This window comes from Pseudophryne corroboree, chromosome 12, assembly GCF_028390025.1.
Source record: "Pseudophryne corroboree isolate aPseCor3 chromosome 12, aPseCor3.hap2, whole genome shotgun sequence".
In the NCBI taxonomy this organism is placed as follows: domain Eukaryota; kingdom Metazoa; phylum Chordata; class Amphibia; order Anura; family Myobatrachidae; genus Pseudophryne; species Pseudophryne corroboree.
This window is the reverse complement of record NC_086455.1, coordinates 30,598,987-30,620,317: the sequence shown is the minus strand read 5'-3', so window position 1 is coordinate 30,620,317 and position 21,331 is coordinate 30,598,987. Positions and strand designations below refer to the sequence as shown.

The window sequence follows — 21,331 nt, the reverse complement described above, 5'->3', positions numbered from 1 at the left end:
GGCCTAGGCGGAAAAACTGCCCTGCTATTGAATAGAGCGAATCCGCATTCGCCCCAAAAAAATAGCGAAAAGTGCAGTAATTGCAAGCGTAAAACCTACCCCTGTCCGTTTCTAAGCAATAGCTGGGTATACAACAGAGAAAACTACAACAATGACAGAACCTACAGGTATCTGCAGGAAACAGTATTGAACAAAGAGACAACAGTATGGAGGACCATTCATGAGAAAACCTCAATAAGTGAGTAGAATTTCCATTGACAGTAGGTACCTCTATCATATTATACACCAAGCCTAGTTAAATTAAGGAAACCCTACCTCTCTAATTACGGAGCTTCCTCTCCGTTCTCCTCTTCTGGCCTCTGAGTTGGTCTAGATGTTGGTTAGTCTTTGGTTCCCAACCTTTTGTATAATGCATTTAATGTAATTTATTGATTTCTTTGACAATTATCAAAACTTGATTATCTTATACTCTGTGCCCCCTACAGACACACACACGTTTTCCTTTCTGTACCCTCTCCCCCATCCAGTTTGTCTTTTCAAATTCTCAGTTAATAATAAACTAGTATTTTAGACAAGGCTTTGGTTAGAAGATAGGAACATTTTGTTTACACTGTATCTTTCCTTGCGAAGAAGTGCATTGAAGTGTAGAGATGTGCCCTGTGGGCACATCAGTGTTGCTGTCCCTAGCTGGGGACAGTGCTGGGGCAGCTTGTCTGTCCCCAGCGCTGGGTGCGTTGCGGCGGGTGTCCGGTGCAGGGATTACCCTTTTCCCTGCACCGGACCGGAGGCTGCGGGAAGATTCAAACGTTGGCGCCCTCCGGGAGCCAATCGCGGCTCCCGGAGCGGCAGCCAATCAGAGAGGGAAGCGGCGAGCCAATCGGCGCTCGCCGCGTCATAGGCCCCGCCCCCGGCGTCTGACGTCAGACGCCGGGCGGGAGCCGAAGAGACCGCGCGCGTGGAAGAGCGCGGGGAGGAAAGAAGAAGACTGGCGGGAGCAGCGGAGACGGTCGTCGGCGCGCCGGAGCGCAGAAGATCCCGGCGGCGCGAGGAAGAAGACCTCGCGGTCGGAGCTCGGGTGGCCGCGGAAGAGGCCTGAAGACGTCCGGCGGCAGGAAGATGTCCAGCGGAGGCTGGACGCGGCGAGGCGACGGCGGCGCCGCTGGCCAGGACGGGCCAGCGGCCGAAGATTAAAGAAGAGCGCCGGAGGGGTCACCAGGGGTGGGAAGCAAAGGGCTGGCGAAGCTCCCCCCTGGTGCCTCTCCCAGCGGGTCAGGTAGGCCCTTTTCAGGTGCCCCTGTACCCGCTCCTCCCTAGACCACCGGGTGTTCGGGCATTAGGCCCGTGGGCAGAGTCAGGCCCTCTCGGCCTGTGGGCATTCAGTCGGGCCCTCCCGGCCCGTGGGCACAAGTGTGGTCGGCTCTCTGGGTCCAAGGCCACGTGCAGCCGGGGTTCCACCCGGCCCGTGGCCCAAGCACCCAGACCCGACCACATTGTTTAGGGGGTTTGGGCATTAGGCCCAAGCCACCTGAAAGCAGCGCAGTAGGCGGGCACTAGGCCCGGGGGCAGTTCAGGCAATAGGCCTGTGGGGACATTAGAGGGCATTAGGCCCTAGTGTATTTTGGCCGCCAGGAATAGACTAAGGTGACCCTGGGCATTAGGCCCAGGTCACCCAACGGGCAACAAGTTAGGCGGGCGCTAGGCCCGTGGGTGACATCAGGCCTCCGGCCTGTGTGCAGTCAGGGGGGGCGCTAGGCCCAGTGAATAAGTGTTCCCCCGAGGTGAATAAAGGTGGTACTGGGCACTAGGTCCAGGCCACCCTGAGGTGTTAGGTAGGCAGGTCCGCTTGACCTGAGCCCCCGGAAGTGTACAGGAGGTGGGCAGGCTGTGTGGCGTCCACCCCCCAGAGTGCAGGTAGGGATCTAAAGGAATCGCACCGTTTGATGTACTCTGATGTGTATTGTTACCGTGCAGGGCATAGTGTTGTTTAGAGTTTGTGCATAGTTTGTGTTGCACCACCCACACTTGAGCCAATTTGAGGGCTTTGTTTATGTAGTTAGTGTAGCGGATGCACACTAGGTTAGAGTGAGGCCCTGCACGGCTGTTTCTCTCTTTGCCTCCTTACAGGGACCTGTAAGTGGAGAAGATCGGAGTACAAGACGTAGGACGGTGAGTAACATCTGTCTGTGTGTTCCTTCTGTGTGTCCCTATCTGTCTCCCTTCCTTCAGGGCGAACGGTGAGCCTTGCACGCCGGTGCAAGGTAGAATTTCCACCTGGTGCGAGAGTGCCAATAGGTGAAATTCGGGCTCTGAGGCGGACGCCTGGGATGACCCTCACCTAGCCCGAAAGCACTATTTTTCTCGGGGTCGGAGGGCGTTTCGGTCCACAGTTAGGAGGACGGCACTTAGCAATCTCCTTCCTCCTAGGTCATCGTGTCCGGGTCCGACGGAAGATTTGCCAGGTCCGTTGAAGGTTCCGGTACCTGAAGGTGAGAGAGAACAGCGCCTGGTGAGTACCGAAAATACACCTGCACGGCAGCAGGCACCACCACACGCGCAGCCGCACCTCTTACACTTGGCGTAGTCGGCAGGATCAGAGAGACCGGATCACGGACACGATGTGGAACGCCACCGAGAAGACCTCCCTGCGGATGGCTCCGGAACAGACTCACCCACGGACGGGTGCGGACCAGAGCGACTGGGTGACAGTGTCTGGGGCAGATCCTCCTGAAGATAGTGCAGCGGTCGGTCCAGCGTGGAAAAGAAGAGCGCCGGGAGAAGGGGCGCAAGAAGGCCGCTGTGACGCCCTGCAAGAGATGTCGGCAAACAGGGCACTTTGCCGACGAGTGTATGTGGCGAGAGACGTGGCCAAAGAAGGTGGTCCAGGAAGCGGACCGAAGACGTCAGCAGGGCCAAGTGAAGAAGGAGTCCTGGTGTTTTCTCTGCGGAAACTACGGGCATGAACATAACAGTTGTCCCTAGGACGAAGAGTTGAGCGACGACAAGGTTGATCCCCGGTGTGAAAGCTGTGGAGATCCCCGACATCGGCTCCTGGAATGCCCATGGACGGAAGACAGGACGGACTACGAGGCCACGGTGAAGCAGATGACGGAGTCTCGTCAGCAACTTTGGGACCGGGTGGCTGCAGAGCCTGTGTGTGCGCTCTGCGAGGCGAGAGGACATGCGCTTCCCGATTGTCCGTGGAATGAAGACCGGATGATTGCGGATGGTCGCGCCCAGAGATGGGAGGAGGAAACCAGGGAAATGGAGCGGAAGACCCTGCTTGAAGTTAGTTCGCAGGTGCCCATTTCCTCTGAGCCGGAACCAACGGGTGAAGATTCCCCAGTGAAGGAGGTGGACCAGGAACCCGTCTTGGAGAAGGTGGCAGTGGCCCTCCCTTGTTGGAAGTGTGGGCGACCAGGACATGCGGCCAGTGAGTGCCCCTGGGAAGATGCCGCGGACCTACTCTGTCCCAAGAAAGTGACCCCAGTAAGGCAGAATCCTTTCCCGCATAAGGCGGAGGTGGACGACTGGGAGGTGAAGAGACCACGCTGCGAAGAAAAGCGTGAAGACCCAGTGACTGAGACGTCCAGAATCTCCCCGCGATGGAACCGTCCACGCCCAGGACGTGCGGAACAGGTGTGTCCTGGGTACCTAGAGATGCCAGCGGAAGAGGAGTACGCTGAGGAAGTAAAGATGCCAGCGGAAGCGAAGGAGTACGCTGAGGGAGTAACGATGCCAGCGGAAGCGAAGGAGTACGCTGAGGAAGCAGAGGTGCCAGCGGAAGCGAAGAAGTACGCTGAGGAGGAAAATAATACCCCAGTCCAGATATCGGAGGAGGACTCGGACTATGGTGAGCTGTCCGCCGACGAATCCCTCCAAGAAAAGATGGAGGACGACTCTGGCATCGGAAGCGCCGACGAGAGTGACTGGCAGGATCGGGTGGAGTCGTACTCCCAGTTGAATGCCCTCCGTGAAGGGGAGGAGGTAGTCCTGGAGCAAGAATACCTGCCGGAAGTGCCGAAATGGACGGACGTACGGGGAGAGGATCGCGATGCCGTGGGAGGACCCGTTCCAGAGGAAGACATGGGACCTTTGGAGATGCCCCACGAGGAGATGAGACAGATGGTAGTTGTTGCCCGGGAGGAAACGGATGCCCCGGAGGATTCCACTGTTGGGTGGTGGTCGGTACCACCCCCTGAAGACAGGGACGAAGCCACAGACGATATCGGAGGTCAAGAGTGGGTGACTGTTGTCCCCGTGGAGGAAGATTCCCCTTGGTGGCCAACGTCGAGTGACCGTGAGGAGGTGCCACTCCCCCAGAGGATCCGCCGATGGAGGCCAGGAGGTAAGAAGAGGAACCCGGAGCTGGAGGTGGGAGGATGTGGGGTCACAGCCCGTCCGGGCTGGGCCCTCGAACACAACCTCGCCGGAGGGACCTCGGAATTCCCTGACCCGCGGACAATGGACGTCGTGAGGAACTTTGTAGGGACTACAAAGGAAAAAGGGGGGGGGGAAATGTAGAGATGTGCCCTGTGGGCACATCAGTGTTGCTGTCCCTAGCTGGGGACAGCGCTGGGGCAGCTTGTCTGTCCCCAGCGCTGGGTGCGTGGCGGCGGGTGTCCGGTGCAGGGATTACCCTTTTCCCTGCACCGGACCGGAAGATTCAAACGTTGGCGCCCTCCGGGAGCCAATCGCGGCTCCCGGAGCGGCAGCCAATCAGAGAGGGACGCGGCGAGCCAATCGGCGCTCGCCGCGTCATAGGCCCCGCCCCCGGCGTCTGACGTCAGACGCCGGGCGGGAGCCGAAGAGACCGCGCGCGCGGAAGAGCGCGGGGCGGAAAGAAGAAAACGGGCGGGAGCAGCGGAGACGGTCGGCGCGCCGGAGCGCAGAAGATCCCGGCGGCGCGAGGAAGAAGACCTCGCGGTCGGAGCTCGGGTGGCCGCGGAAGAGGCCTGAAGACGTCCGGCGGCAGGAAGATGTCCAGCGGCGGCTGGACGCGGCGAGGCGACGGCGGCGCCGCTGGCCAGGACGGGCCAGCGGCCGAAGATTAAAGAAGAGCGCCGGAGGGGTCACCAGGGGTGGGAAGCAAAGGGCTGGCGAAGCTCCCCCCTGGTGCCTCTCCCAGCGGGTCAGGTAGGCCCTTTTCAGGTGCCCCTGTACCCGCTCCTCCCTAGACCACCGGGTGTTCGGGCATTAGGCCCGTGGGCAGAGTCAGGCCCTCTCGGCCTGTGGGCATTCAGTCGGGCCCTCCCGGCCCGTGGGCACAAGTGTGGTCGGCTCTCTGGGTCCAAGGCCACGTGCAGCCGGGTTTCCACCCGGCCCGTGGCCCAAGCACCCAGACCCGACCACATTGTTTAGGGGGTTTGGGCATTAGGCCCAAGCCACCTGAAAGCAGCGCAGTAGGCGGGCACTAGGCCCGGGGGCAGTTCAGGCAATAGGCCTGTGGGACATTAGAGGGCATTAGGCCCTAGTGTATTTTGGCCGCCAGGAATAGACTAAGGTGACCCTGGGCATTAGGCCAAGTCACCCAACGGGCAACAAGTTAGGCGGGCGCTAGGCCCGTGGGTGACATCAGGCCTCCGGCCTGTGTGCAGTCAGGGGGGGCGCTAGGCCCAGTGAATAAGTGTTCCCCCGAGGTGAATAAAGGTGGTACTGGGCACTAGGTCCAGGCCACCCTGAGGTGTTAGGTAGGCAGGTCCGCTTGACCTGAGCCCCCGGAAGTGTACAGGAGGTGGGCAGGCTGTGTGGCGTCCACCCCCCAGAGTGCAGGTAGGGATCTAAAGGAATCGCACCGTTTGATGTACTCTGATGTGTATTGTTACCGTGCAGGGCATAGTGTTGTTTAGAGTTTGTGCATAGTTTGTGTTGCACCACCCACACTTGAGCCAGTTTGAGGGCTTTGTTTATGTAGTTAGTGTAGCGGATGCACACTAGGTTAGAGTGAGGCCCTGCACGGCTGTTTCTCTCTTTGCCTCCTTACAGGGACCTGTAAGTGGAGAAGATCGGAGTACAAGACGTAGGACGGTGAGTAACATCTGTCTGTGTGTTCCTTCTGTGTGTCCCTATCTGTCTCCCTTCCTTCAGGGCGAACGGTGAGCCTTGCACGCCGGTGCAAGGTAGAATTTCCACCTGGTGCGAGAGTGCCAATAGGTGAAATTCGGGCTCTGAGGCGGACGCCTGGGATGACCCTCACCTAGCCCGAAAGCACTATTTTTCTCGGGGTCGGAGGGCGTTTCGGTCCACAGTTAGGAGGACGGCACTCAGCAATCTCCTTCCTCCTAGGTCGTCGTGTCCGGGTCCGACGGAAGATTTGCCAGGTCCGTTGAAGGTTCCGGTACCTGAAGGTGAGAGAGAGCGGCGCCTGGTGAGTACCGAAAATACACCTGCACGGCAGCAGGCACCACCACACGCGCAGCCGCACCTCTTACAGAAGTATCCCTCTAAACATGATGGGGTGGGATGTAATAGGGTCTGAGAATCAGGAAGTGGATGGGGTGGGATGTAATAGGGTCTGAGAATCAGGAAGTGGATAGGGTGGAATGTAATAGGGTCTGAGAATCAGGAAGTGGATGGGGTGGAATGTAATAGGGTCTGAGAATCAGGAAGTGAGAGATTTTGTGAGAGTTCTCCTGTTTTTTTAAAGTGGCAATCATTTATATGGCAAAACAAGCTTTATTTTGCCATGTAAATGATTGACACTTAAAAAAAACAGGAGAACTCTCAAAAAAATCTCTCACTTCCATATTCTAACACCCTATTACATTCCACCCAATATCTTCATTGTTTAAAAATGTAAATACAGGTATTGTGAACTGGATAAAACTGATAGATTGACTATCTCTCTAACAACTTCCTCAGATCTGTAAATGCCAGACACGTACCTCCACAACTCCCTATTTGTCATTAAATTGTAAATCTAGTTTTTGGTTGCTGCTTTGCGGGCAATAAATCTGCATTTTTATCAGTTGAAATTAATTTTAGCAGAGACACATAAATGTCTCTTGTTGTTCATGCTCGGTGCACCCAATGCCACAAGTAACAACTGTTCACACACATTCTCTGGCAATAAAAATGTAATCTAGAATTTCTGCAGCCCAATATCTGGAGGCATGCCCTGTATTTTAAGACGGTTTCGCACTTGAGTAAAATGCTAATATTACTAGAGACTGAGAGATATTGCTTCAGCATAGCTGAAACAGCATTAGAGGAAGCATGGCACTATGTATTTATTTTTATAAAAATGAAATTGGTACTTTGCTTGAATGACAGGAACTTCCAGTTTCCCTTTTGCATCATCTTCCCTATTTGAAGTGGTCTACTGTATATAGAAAAGCCATCGCAATGGTTACATGAGAACAGAGGGCCTCACTTATAAAGCTCATTAAACGTACAATAGGTGTTCATTATGGGTCTGGGACTGAGGGTCGACAGCACAAAGGTCGACACACCTTAGGTCGATGCCAATTGGTCGACACACATTAGGTCGACATGGACAAAGGGTCGACATGGACAAAGGTCGACAGGGACAAGGTCGACATGGAAAAAGGTCGACATGAGTTTTTTATGTTTTTTTGGTGTCGTTTTCTTCGTAGAGTGACCGGGAACCCCAATTAGTGCACCGCGTCCCCTCGCATGGTGCCTTCGCTTCGCTCGGCACACTTTACCGTTCCAATCGTAGTCCACGTGGATCGTTAAGTATGAAAAGGTTCAAAAAAAGTAAAAAATCGTGAAAAACTCAGGTCGACATTTTTCCATGTCGACCTTGTTCCTGTCGACCTTTTGTCCATGTCGACCTAAGGTGTGTCGACCAATTGGCGTCGACCTAAGGTGTGTCGGCCTTTGTGCTGTCGACCTGGAGTCCGGATACCGTACATTATATGGTCTACACAGCAAACATGCTGTTGCTTACTCACTGTAATCAGGAAGTGCCTCCACAAAATAGGGAGCATATGTATCAAAAATTGGAGAGAGATAAAGTGCCAACCAATCAGCTTCTGTCATTTTTAAACACATTCTGTAAACTGACAGAAGGGAGCTGATTAGTTGGTACTTTGGGGGTCATTCCGAGTTGATCGTAGCTGTGCTAAATTTAGCACAGCTACCATCATCTTCCCTGACATGCGGGGGGATGCCCAGCACAGGGCTAGTGCGCCCCGCATGTCAGTGCCGCCCCCCCCCCCCTCCGCACAAATACAAAAGCATCGCACAGCGGCGATGCCTTTGTATTTGAGGAGTAATTCCCGGCCAGCACAGCTCCTGCGGCTGGCCGGGAGTTAATTGTCGCTGCCACTGGCCGCAGCGGCAGCGTGAGACGTCACGCAGCTGCCGCGGCCGCCCCCCCTCCAACGGTCCGGCCACGCCTGCATTGGCCGGACCGCTCCCCCTAAACGGCGGCTTAACGTCACCGTTCAGCCCCCTCCCGCCCAGCGACCACTTCTGTCTCAAAGGTGATCGCTAGGCAACGAAAGCTGCCATGCGCCAGCGCAGTTCCGATCCGATCGCTGCGACAAACTGCAGCGAGTGATCGGGTCGGAATGACCCCCTTTATCTCTCTCTCCAACCTTTGATACATATTGCTCCTAGATGTGAACCTAGGTTTTGCTCTATGGAGAGATTATAAATCTTATATACTTTGCCTGATTTTTGGCCCTCCAGAGAGGAATACTTTCCTGGGAGGATTCCCTGAAACTCGTGATTACCCCAGACGTAGCAGGAAAGTCTTTTTTTTCTGTAATATGTCTTTGTTTCACCTCATTGAGGGGTCTATGTACTAAGCCTCGGAGAGTGATAAAGAGGAGAGAGAGATAGTAAAAACTCTGGAGTATACTGGAGTATGATAGGTGAGGCTCTGCATCCCCGCCTATCTTTTCCATATGTCACTGCATCCAATAGTGCAGTATGTCACAGTCTGTGTGTGTGCAGTGTGTGTACAGTGTGAGCAATAGGGAGGCTGTGTGTGTGTGTGTGTGTGTGTGTGTGTGTGTGTGTGTGTGACTCTGTGTGTGCAGTGTGTGTGCAGTGTGTGTACAGTGTGAGCAATAGGGAGGCGGTGTGTGTGTGTGTGTGTGTGTGTGTGTGTGTGTGTGTGGGAGGGGGGGGGAGCACTGACGTGTGATAGGGCAGTGAGTTGTGATGGGGTATTGAATTGGGGGACCAGTAAGGTGTGAATGGGGTAGTGTGACCTGTGGGGAGCAGTGAGATGTGAGGAGAGCACTGTGAGCTGTGGAAGTGAGGAGGGCAGTGAGATATGGAGAGAAGTGACAATGAGAGAGAGTTATGTAAGGGGTAATGAGAAAGCAATGGAGTGGCAAGGGATGTGAGAATAAGAGACATAATTGTTTGTTTGTTTGTTTGTTTGTTTTGGGGGTGGGGGGGGCAGCCAAAAATGTTGCATGACCCCTAAATCCACTGCTGACTGCAGGCATTATGTATAAGTGGCACTACCACTTGGGACATTACGTGTATAAGCGGCACTACTACTATGGGCATTATGTGTATAAGTGGCACTACTACTGTGGGCATTATCTGTGTAATAGGCACTACTAGGGGCGTTATGTGTATAAGCGGCACTACTACTGGGTGCAATATGTGTATAAGCAGCACTACGAGGTGCAAGATAATGTGAATAAGATTGTGCTACTGTGGGCGTAATTTGAAATGGGGGTACTATTGTGTGTCCACGCCCCTTCCTAGTGAGACACTCCCCTTTTTTAGATGCACGATGTCCCTTTGTAAAAGTACTTGTCTTATATTGTCTTGAACGGTTAGCCACTGTTTTCTTGTTTTGCTTATTTATGTACTCTGTAATTGGGCGATGCGGATCCCTTGTGGCGCCATTTAAATAAAGGATAATAATAATGGTGGTGAATATTTAAAGCACAAACATAGAAATGCAAATTCCACAGATTTTTTACACATTGTTCTTCCACCAAATTCACCATCATCCTTTGTAAATATTGTTGAGGATTTCTCATTTATAAGTTTGACTGTTTTCAGATCCAGATATTTTAAGTCAACAACCAAGTGCTAAACTCAGGTAAGACCGGTCCTCTTACAGGAGTCGTAAATAGATCTTTTCAGGTTTCATCAAAAGTGAAAACAGCTTTTTGATTAGTGTCATTTGTTGTTATTTGACAACAGTTTTAAATGTGCAGCACTTAATTGCATGGGATAAATTTATATACCAAAGATGGCAGCGCCAGCCAAAGCGCTGATACAGATATTTTAAATGGCAAATTTTCAACACTTCCATTACAGTTTACACAATAGCAAACAATCAAAAACAGAAAATTGTGCATCCTAAAACAAATAACCACATACAGTAATAACTATTATTAAACTTTTATGCAATTAACACTTTAATCTCCCACTGGAAAAAAAATGCTTTAAGTGTAACATTCAGAAACATGAAAATTTGGAAAAAATGAGCTTACCTTGATTCAATAGCAGAGCTTTTAAACAAACAATAAAAATGAGAGAAATTGAAAAATTATAATGAGAATTAATGTCAACTGAAAAGTACTAACAAATAAACTTATGAATAGTGAGGTGATCGTAAGCAAAGTATTAATGCTCAAAAACATGAATGAATATAATGCAAACATATGCAGTATTAGTAATTTATTGGCAATGTTACAAGTTGGTCTTTTTATTATTATTATTATTATTATTAAACTTCAGCCACATAACATTTTTTGCTGATAATGCCACCCCAGTCAAGCAGAAGGCCCGAGGTAAGTAGAGTCTGTTTATGGGTCTTCATGCAACATTCCAGTTTGGGGCCTCTCTTTCCCTCTTGTGCTGTTCAAAATAGAACACATACAAATGGGTTTGAATTATCTGGACTCTTCGGTGCCCTCTAGGACCTTGTGGGAAGTCTTGGTTGACTAATGAATAGTTCAGCTTTATTCTCAAGTGTCTCGCTCTACGCTGTTTGCGGCGTACTAAGCATCCCCCAAAGACTCAAAGGTGGGACATTATTACTGCATCAGAGATATGGTACATCTGCATTGCTGAAAGTGGCAATTGGATGCTGCTGTGTTATCCAATCAGCACTCACAACAAGAAAGTACAGTGAGGTGTCAGTTACTAACATTGAAATCTCTTCTATAACCCATAGCAATTTACTATTTGTTAAATCAATATTAAAATAATTTAATAAGTGTCAAAGTCAGTTTAGAATGTGTCTTTTGCATTTGATGCTATTACTTTTAGCGCAGTTAAGCAATGCTCATAAAGGGATGCAGTGAATTTATCTCCAATCAAAATCCCGACGGTCGAAATCCCGACAGCAATTGACCAACAGTCAAAATCCCGACATGGACAAAATACCAACATTTAAAATACCGACAAGGTCAAAATAATCGACATATAAAATGCAGACAGGTCAAAATGGCGACATGAGTTTTTCATGATTTTTTCATTGAAACTGACTTGTTCATACTTTACCATCCCAGTGGACCTGGAGGGGGAATATAATAGTGTGCCGAGCGCAGCGAGGTACCGTGCCCGAAGCATGGCGAGCGCAGCGAGCCATGCGAGGGGACGCGGTACAATTATACGGTGTCCATGTCGACCTATGTCGACATACACACAAAAACAATGAAAACCGCATGTCGCTATTTTGACCTGTCGGCATTTTACATGTCGGTATTTTGACCTTGTCAGTATTTTAAATGTCGGTATTTTGTCCATGTCGGGATTTTGACCGTCGGTCAATTGCTGTAGGGATTTCGGCCGCCAGGATTATGATTGGAGGTATTTCATACCGATCCCCTCATAAGGCAGAACTAATAAGGCACTCCTTCCTAATGGACTAGTTTTCATTCTTTGACAACAAACGGTCTACGTTCACGGTGTCTAAGTGAAGGTGAAGGTGTCTTTTTAGATCAGGCAAACATTCCATTGGCTGAAGCAGCTTTCTACTGACACTATTTTGATAGGATAGGACTACCTCTCAACTGTCCTGATTTCAGTTAGACATTCCCAAATTACGAACCTTGCAATGGTGATACTTATAAAAAATGTGGGTGGAGTGTCACCATAAAGTAGGTACATATTTTGCCCAGATTTCACTCGTATGAATGTGGGAGGTTTGGACTTGCTTTTATGCAGTTACAGCTGACACTGTTCTAATCCTGAACTCATGCAGTAATTGTATTGTCTGATTCCTCCTTTTTACACAGCTACACTGTGAGGTACTACAACAGGAGATATTTAAAAACACGGCGCAATGTGCACAAATGTCCTAGTAAATACTGGCAACCAATCAGATGTGGAGTATCTAAACTGGGCTTCAAAAGTGCATTACAGCTACGATCCGATTGGCAGAGCTTCAAAACATTTCAACACACTCCAGTGGAGCAGATGTATTAAGCCTGGAGAAGTGATAAAGCAGTGATAAGTGGAAGGTGATAACGCACCAGTCAATAGGCTCCTGTCAATTTACATATTGGAGCTGATTGGCTGGTACGTTATCACCTAGCATTTATCACTGCTTTATCACTTCTCCAGGCTTAATACATTTGCCCCACTGTCACAAATGTTATAGCCTGTATGTTGTAGGCAGCTGCGAGACTGCAGAAATGTAGCCCTGAGATTTAAAGTGGCAATTATTTAAAAAGCCAACATTGGGTTTGCCCATAACAATTATTTACCACTTTACATCTAACAGTGACATCCCCAAAATGTTACTGATGCCCAAAACTCGCAAGCTGTAACATGTGGGCCCTTGTATCACTATATTAAATAGGGCCCCAAATATCAAAGCAGAAAGCAGTGAACTGCTGCAACTCGCAAATAGGTGGAGAGGTGCTTGTTTAGCCCCTCGCCTGGCTTAACCGTATGGGATACGACTGCAGCCAGGAGTGCGGTACCCAACAGGTCGTATCCCAAATGTCTGTGAAGCCCCACTGCTTCCTATGTTTACAAGTGCAGAACGGACTTCCTCCTGCTGTTTCAGTCCCGTCACCCCCCCCCCCCCCCTCCCCGGGAGGGATGCTGTGGTCTAAGAGCGCCGACATCACTCCCAAAATCGCATCCCAGAATGCAGTGAGAAGGCAACCTGGGGCGCAAGCGCCTAAACCAAGTGCGAGGGGGCCACCAAGCATAAGAATGCCAGTCTCAGCGTGTGCAGAGATCAGCTGCAGCAGGGGGACGCCCAACTGCACGCTCTGCAACAAGGTGAGAGGGACGGGCTATAACAGGGCGGGGAGAGGGTGGGGCAAATGGAGCGGTCCTCTTTCGATTGCCCCATAAAAATTATTATTTTTTTGTCTGAGGGAGGGGAATATATTAATAAATAACTGACACTGGGGATGAGGGTGGGGCTGTGCCGGGGGATCTATTACCTCCGGGGAAGTGGGGGGGGGGGGTTTATAATGCTGGGGATCTTATGCTACGAAGGGGAATATTACTGATAGGGCATGGGAAGTAAAATTTACAATGGGGGCCTATGGACAAGGGGGTGTAAAATATTTTTATATATATTTTTAAAAAATACTGTAAATTTTTATACTTTATTACATTTTATAAAAAAGTAACATTTCTGCACAGTTTTGGCGAAAACATTTTGGTCAGTTAAGCGGTTAAATGGAGGAAAATGCAAAGCTCCTGGTTATAAGACCTTAAATGTTGTGCAGTATTCAGTTGAAAAAAAAAGTGGGTGATAATTTATCTTCTACAATATGTGATATTGATGCGAACGTTACTAGATGCTAACGTTACTGTGAAATAGTCCATACTGTGTTTTTAATAGAAGCAACACTTTCAACATCACAGCTTTTTAACAGATGCAAAAGTAATTTTGAAATTGACAATCTGGGTTTGTATGAGTGTACGTTTCCAATTTACAAATCCACTCGTCAATGAGAAAACGGCGCTGGAAAACATCATGGGGGAGAGACACGGCTCGCTCTAGCTTCCTCTTATGTCTAGCCTAATTAAGAAACAGTCTATGGCTAAGATCCATATTGGCTAGAGTCCAAACTACCGCACCAATAGCACAATGTAGCAACACAAGCACAAACACTCTAACACCAGTAAATATTGTGAATCTTGGGTCACAGTCCGCAATATGTTCTTGAGTTGGAAATCTGAATATGCAAATAAAACGTAACTATTGTAAGATCTGTTTAGTCACACAATGGTAGACGGGTCTGCTGCACCAAAACCAATGGAAAGATGAATCGGGATAAGGGTGGTCATTCCGAGTTGATCGCACACTAGCTGTTTTTAGCAGCCGTGCAAACGCTATGCCGCCGCCCACTGGGAGTGTATGTTAGCTTAGCAGAAGTGCGAACGAAAGGACCATAGAGCGGCTACAAAGTTTTTTTGTGCAGTTTTTGAGTAGCTCAAAACCTACTCAGAGCTTGCGATCACTTCAGACTGTTCAGTTCCTGTTTTGACGTCACAAACACGCTCTGCGTTCGCCCAGCCACGCCTGTGTTTTACCTGGCACGTCTGCGTTTTTTCAAACACACCCAGAAACGCCCCGTTCATGTCAATCACTCTGCGGTCAGCAGTGTGACTGAAAAGCTTCGCTAAACTCTGTGTGAAACTACATCGGCCGTTGTAAAAGTACGTCGCGCGTGCGTATTGCGCCGCATAAGTGCCTTTTTTTGCCTCATCGTTGCACAGTAAACGAATGCAGCTAGCGATCAACTCGGAATGACCCCCAATATACAGTATATTATGTTCGCTCTCTTTCCTAATCATACTTCACTCTTTCTGACCAGGAAAGACTTAATGGAGAAAACAGCAAGAATTTAGTGAAATGACTTTAGTGTGTAATACAACTGATGCTGAATGCAGTGATCACTAGTTCAGTCTACATCAGTGACGTCATAAGGGAGGGTGCGGGCCGTACACGGGTGTCACCCGCCTCAGTGACAGGATCCGGGTTCAGCACTGTAACAGGAGCCAGTACTACAGTCATACAACTCCCCGGGGGTAGCCTGTGTCTCCCAAACCCCCAGAATGGCGAAAAACGGCGGTTCGGGCCATGAGACCACACACCCCTCCTGCTAAGCCACAGCCCCTCCCGCTATGTCACACCCCCTCCTGTGAGGCCACGCCCCCATTTAGTGGCTGCCCGCACCGGGTGTAATCTGGGAAGACACACCTCTGGTCTACGTCAAAGTACTATAGAGAGTGGAGTATGAGCAGTGTGTCAGACTGGGGCACAAACGGCCCATCAGGGGAATGCAGTGGTAGGGCACATGTTTAAGTGTGTGGCCAGCCACCACATAGGTTTGGCTATTAGACTAGAGGTCCCCAAATACGGTCTTCAAGGCAGTTCAACAATCCAGGTTTTAAGGATATCCATGCTTAGGCACAGGTGACTTAATTAGTACCTCAATCAGTTTGATTAAACCATCTGTGCACAAGCAGGGATAGCCATAAAACCTGGAGGGTTGGGGTGCCTTGAGGACTGTGTTTTGGAACCACTGCATTAGAGTGTGCATGGTCTGGGCCCCTTGATAAATATATATATAGTCATTACTGCTAGTGCATGCATGAAAATGTACCAGATTAATAACAGAAATGATCTGTAAATAATACACCATAGTCCTGTGCAGTATAAGAAAACATACTGTATGTAAAATGTATAATTCAAGTGTACAGTCTGGAACCTGATCCCTAGAAGAAGAGGTGGGCACCCAGGTAGTAGGGCGCTCCTGTGGTTTTCCCTGCTCCCCTGTTGGTCAGCCGGGCCCTGAATCACTGCATCTCTGTTTATAAAGTGTATTGTCAGGCAGAGAATATCTTAATGTAACTAACAGCGGCTCATAACCTCGGCACCAAATAACTCTATTCATACTAGACACTGCAGAAAAAAGACTTGTGATGCGCTGAACTTTCACTCGTGGCACAGTGATAATATCTAGTAATAATACTGTCTGCAGAATAATGATATTTTAGCAGGATCAATACACCGGGTACAGCTGCTCTCTAAAAGCCTTTCACAAGCATGTCATGTTCCATAAAAGGTTCTAGAGAGATTTGTCGGTGACAGGAGAACATGATTATTTCACGCAGAGGGGCCAAAGGGACACAAGCAGCAAGTGTGAGTGACATATGTCAAAATGTAGCAACCTGCATCGATAAGATGTAACAGACTGCGTCATTACTGTAGCACTGACATGCAGCCACACTGGCAGTTTCAGAATAGTTAACAGGTACCTCTTGATGTCTGTATCTCAGAATAGTCGTTAGTTGAGGGGATTCCATTACCGAAAATGCTACGTTAACGGGTGCAGTCTTAAAAACTCTAATAAAGAGTTGAGTTAATATTTAACATGCATTCACTTTATGCAATAAACAAATGCTATCATGTGTCAATATTATGTGTTTGATAATAATTAAGCTGGCCATACACCTAGAGATTATCTGTCCAACCAACCAATTCGCTGGTTGAAACGAAAATCTGGAAATGTATGGGAGCAAATTACAATCGCCTAGTGCCGGCTCCAGAGGCTGCAGCGCAGCTCAAAATTCAAATAGGGGAGCTACCAACTGTCACCCGAATACAGACTCAATGGCAGTTGGTGGCTCCTTATTTGAATTTTGAACTGCACTGAAGCTCCACCTCAGGTGCCACCATTGCAACCGGCCAACACTGGAAAGCGAACAAAACCTATGTTCAGACAAATTGGTTAAATACGTTTTTGTCCGTTTTGCGGCATTTGGTAGTAAATGGTCGATTGTCATTTTCTGCCATCCATTACCTGAATTTTGTTCCAACCAGCAAATTGGTTGGTTGGTTGAAAAACAAGCACAAATTTTGTGTGATCGAAAACAGTGGATCACAGCAGATATCTCTGGGGATATCCCACAAATTTCTTTTGATAAATAGACCCCTAAGAGTTTATCTCCATGTAAGAAACATAAATTTTAGTCCTCTCCAATCCTGCAAAAGTGCCTGTATAAAATACTCTTTACCGAGGCAAAGCGGGAAGCACTAGTGAAGAGCGTGGAGGAGTGAAAACACCCCTCTCCGGCCATCCCTGTCAGATCCCCACAACACATCAGGCTGCTGCGCTGTCTCTCATTGGGCATGCACGAGATCTCGCTATTATTGCGAGATCTCCCATGCAGGCCAGAGCTGGCAGCCGCTGCAGCTGGTGCCAGCACTGTCCCTGGCTGTGGTGTATGGGCAATGGCACCTGCAGCTGTCAAATATGACAGCTGCAGGTGTTGGAGCGGTCAATGCAAGCGACTATTGTTACATTGCCACTGCATACAGGCAAGCTATCTTGTAGATACTGTAGCAGTGCCAATAAAGGCAGGAGGCCTTTATTAATGGCTATGAGGGGAAGCAGTGGTCTACCTGCTCTGGCACTATACACGTGAGAGGTCTTGTTACCTTACTTATTGAACCACCCTTGTATGTCTAGATCATTATGCCAACAGAAGAATGCTAATACGGTTGTAATGTTATTTAAAGCGTTTTAACCATGTTGGCATTGTATTTTTAAACACAATGCATTCTTATGATGTTTAAAGTTATAATGCCGACACGGTTAAAATGCTTTAAATAACAATAAAACTGGGTTGGCATTCTCCCGCTGGCGTAATGCTCTTGACATATTAACCGTCGACAGCATTTCTTGATCACATAACTGCTTCCCTTCTCACGATCGTACCCACCTGTTGTGTTTTTTGGCTATAGCACTGCGCTGTACGCAAGTTAGTGGATAACTTATTTAATTAATTAACAGTACCTTAATGATATGTTAGTGTAATGTAATATAGCCATACAGGGGCTTCGTAGGGTTTAGTCAGTGGTATGGATGCACAGGTAGAAAAGTTGATGCAGGTGGAGCTGGATGACACGGTCTGTGGCAAAAATTAAGTGGGAAAATCATATATTTCAAACCACACCCAACTGAGCATTAAAATGTAATAAAATGTATTAACATTGCCTATATCTTTAGCATGGCTACAACAATATTTTTCAGACATCTATACATTGTTTGAACGCAGCACTGATCAATTTTCTTTCTGCCTCTATAGTCTGTTGGTTTGCAATCACTGAACAATTGCTTGGTTCATTTAGTTGATTCATTTGGTATTTTAGAGGCTCATTCCAGCACCCTAGGTCCAGTGTTATTGTTTTAGGTCACGGCAGTTGCCACTGGTAAGTTCCTCCACAGAATTGTATCCTCACTTAGGATTCATGGAGGTCTGACCTTAATTTGTGAAACTCTCAGTGTTCCTGGGAGAGTAGGTGAGGATGGCTTTAGGGAATATGTCCTTATGGAGTCAGTATGAGACCTGTACACGCCTTGGCATGTTTTGGAGACAGTTGGCCCAATTCCAATTTATACCCAATGGTTTATGTAGAAATCCGATAATGGGTGCACTGTGCATGCATAGGACCCATTCTGCGCATGTGCAGTCTCCCCTTATGACTGACATGCTGCAGTGTTTGGGGGGGCAGCGACTGGGACCGTCCTACTAAACAGGGGGGCGTGTCACCCTCATTTTGTAGGCAGGCGAAGCCCAGAGTTAATGTCATTGGACGCAGACCTGGACCCGGCAGAGATGTACCCATGGCCAGTCTGAGTAAGCTTCGGCTTATGCAGATGGGCGAGGGCTACGACCATTGCAACGGGTGATCTGAAGCCTCCTGCTGCATTCGCATTCACTGCAGCTGTGCAATACAGAACATACAGTTTTGGAGTCAGCCCCGATGTTAACAGCTATGTGTGTGCAACTGTAAACAACTGTGGCCTCCAGGATTATAAATATACCGAGCACCTTTCACAGGATTTTAACATGGAGATCTGCAGGACACTGCTTTATCTCTTGGCGGGAGCACCCTGTGCAAGGGCCAGTGTGCAACATCAAAGTCCTAGGGATTACTGGGGGGGGGGAGGATGACATCACCAACTCTTTCGTGTTTTCAAGATCAGCCTCCAAAATGTAAGCAGCTCCAGAGTTCTGCCCAATCTCTTCCCATCTATCTGCTACTGTTCTCTGGCTCCTCATAGAGATGTCATTAAGGTAACCAGAAAGAAGCGTTGAGTGCACCTAACAAAGCCTTCCATTTATTTCTATTTGCAATACGTTTATTAAAGTGTGCTAGGTACCCCAGCCACAGTGTAAGCAGCAATATAATAGGAAGATACTGCACTGATGCACTGCATAACTAGTATTCAGGATGGCTGACTTCTAATCAATGAGAGTACTAGGTCCAAGCAAATTGATGGCTACTATGTTCCATAAAATGAATGTCCCACTGTGTGCCTCTGACAGGTTTTCTGTAGGGAGTCACTCGGCCCGTCCATTATAAACTTTGCATGTGTTATAAAAAAAAGAGTAATGACAAGAGCATTAAACCAGGACAGCTGTCAGAAATGTGTAGTTCACTCAACTGTATTAGTAACCATGGTGGTATGAAAACTTAATTCAAAATGCATTTTTCTGTGCATGGGTGAAAAAGCTCTGAAACTACAGAATATATTCAATAGTATAGTGGTTCCCAAACTGGATGCCGTGTGGCACGGGTTGGTGATCTAGGACCAAGTCAAATTATTTAGGGTCCATGTGATAGGCTAAACCACAGCCCTAAGATTGACAAGTAAGCACAATTGCCTTAATTGAATAATTTTTTATACATTTCTCAGTAAGAATCTTTTAGCCTAAGGCTGTCTTGAACAAATGCTTAAACTCTAGGGCGCCGTGATTAAAGAAAGTGTGGAAATCACTCAGGGGCGCTTTAAGAGAGGAGGAGGCCCGTGTGCTGCCTCCTCCATACGGGCCGCCTCCTCTCTGCCGGCAGCGCTGTAGAGTCTGAGCGCTAGAGGGCTCAGACTCTACTGTGCATGCGTAGATCTCCGGGAAAATGGCGCGGCGGACATTTTCTCAGTGATTTCTCTACTGCGCATGCTCAGAACTCCATGAAATTGGCCACTGCGCCAATTTCACGGGGTTTTAACAGCGCCGGTGACGTGGGTGCGGGACTCCGGAGGGGTGAGTATTAAAAAAAGAAAAGTGCAGTGTGTGCGGTGTGGGCCCCCTCTGGAGTCAGGGGCCCGCGTGCACCGCACACACTGCACCCATTATAGAAACGCCAGTGGAACCACTGCACTAGGCGGTAAAAGGAGACTGCATGATTCCAAACTTTTTAAAGAGATAAAAAGAGAGATATCACATCTGTATTTTCAATGCGGATGTGATAAATAATTTTTGTATAAATTTGCAATGTGAAAATGAACATTTAACAATTAACACAAATTTACTATTCTGTTCTTGCCAGGAGATGGAACCGATAACAGTCCATCCTGGGGAAGAGCTGGAAGCATTTTGATGGTTCAGGCCCTCCGCGAACAACTCAGATTCGCGTCAGCCCGCTGGTACATGCATCCTTGGGAACCAGCAGAGAGGGATTACTTGCATAGTATGATGGGGGCGGGACAGGGATGACTTGATTCAGTTCGAATCATGACATTGGCTGCTCGGACCGCCTACTACACCCAAGTGGTGGTGGGACTTGACCCCTTTTCTGGGTGTTTGGGAGAGCCACCCAAGATTCAAGAGTCACCCAGTGTTAGTCAGAGTGGAGACAGTTGTGAGGGAGCATTAGTGTGTGTAGTAAGGGATCTGGTCAGGATCTCGGTGGTCAGGATCCCGGCAGTTGAAATACCGATGTCAGAATCCCAACACTGCTCGGAATGCCGGCATCCTGACTCAGATCACAATCCCAGCACCGGAAACACAACCGCCGGGATCCCAAGCAAGTCTTTGCCAGACCACCAGAGAGGCAAGCTGCGGGGAAGGAGGGTGGGGGGAGTTAGGCCTAGGCTGCGGGAGGGGGGGGGGGGTACTACCGGGGATGGTTGGCAGCAGTGGGGGGTTAGGTTTTGGCTGTGGGAAGGGTGGGTTAGGGGGGCATTAGGGAAAGGTGAGTATACTTACCTTGCCCCTGTCAGGATTCTCACCATCGAGATGCCGCGGTCGATATACGGACCGCTGGCATCCTGAAAGCCGGCATATCAGATCCAACCCGTGTAGCATGGGTGTAGTGTAAACTGTAATAAAAAGATGGCTTTTCAGAAACTGTTTAAAGATTTAAAAGCCATGGGAGACAGATCCAGCGTGGTAGCAAATTCCATGAGTGGGTAGTGGCCCAGGAGGAATCTTGCAGGTATCAGTGAGAGATTAGGGGATTTGAGATTTATGATGCCAGGGATTTTTTTTCATGATTATTATTTTTTTATTATTATTATTTTTTTTTTTTTTAGAGATTTGCACTTGAGGTATTGGCCTGCACATGGGGTCAGTGTAGAGATTTGCAGAGTGGTAACCATATGTGGAGCAGAATAGG

The 21,331-nt window shown here is 48.8% G+C and overlaps 1 protein-coding gene across 7 annotated transcripts in view; it reads right to left on the bottom strand.

Moving 5' to 3' along the window:
* SLC8A3 (solute carrier family 8 member A3) overlaps positions 1 to 21,331 on the bottom strand; it is a 349,513-nt gene that overhangs the window by 17,155 nt on the left and 311,027 nt on the right. For 5 of the 7 annotated variants that reach the window (XM_063947302.1, XM_063947303.1, XM_063947298.1 and 2 more), the window contains one exon: positions 10,434 to 10,451. The exons of the other annotated variants lie outside the window; for them this stretch is intronic. In XM_063947302.1, coding sequence (XP_063803372.1) covers positions 10,434 to 10,451 — 18 coding nt within the window. The remainder of the gene's footprint in view (positions 1 to 10,433; positions 10,452 to 21,331) is intronic. 7 annotated transcript variants of the gene reach the window in all.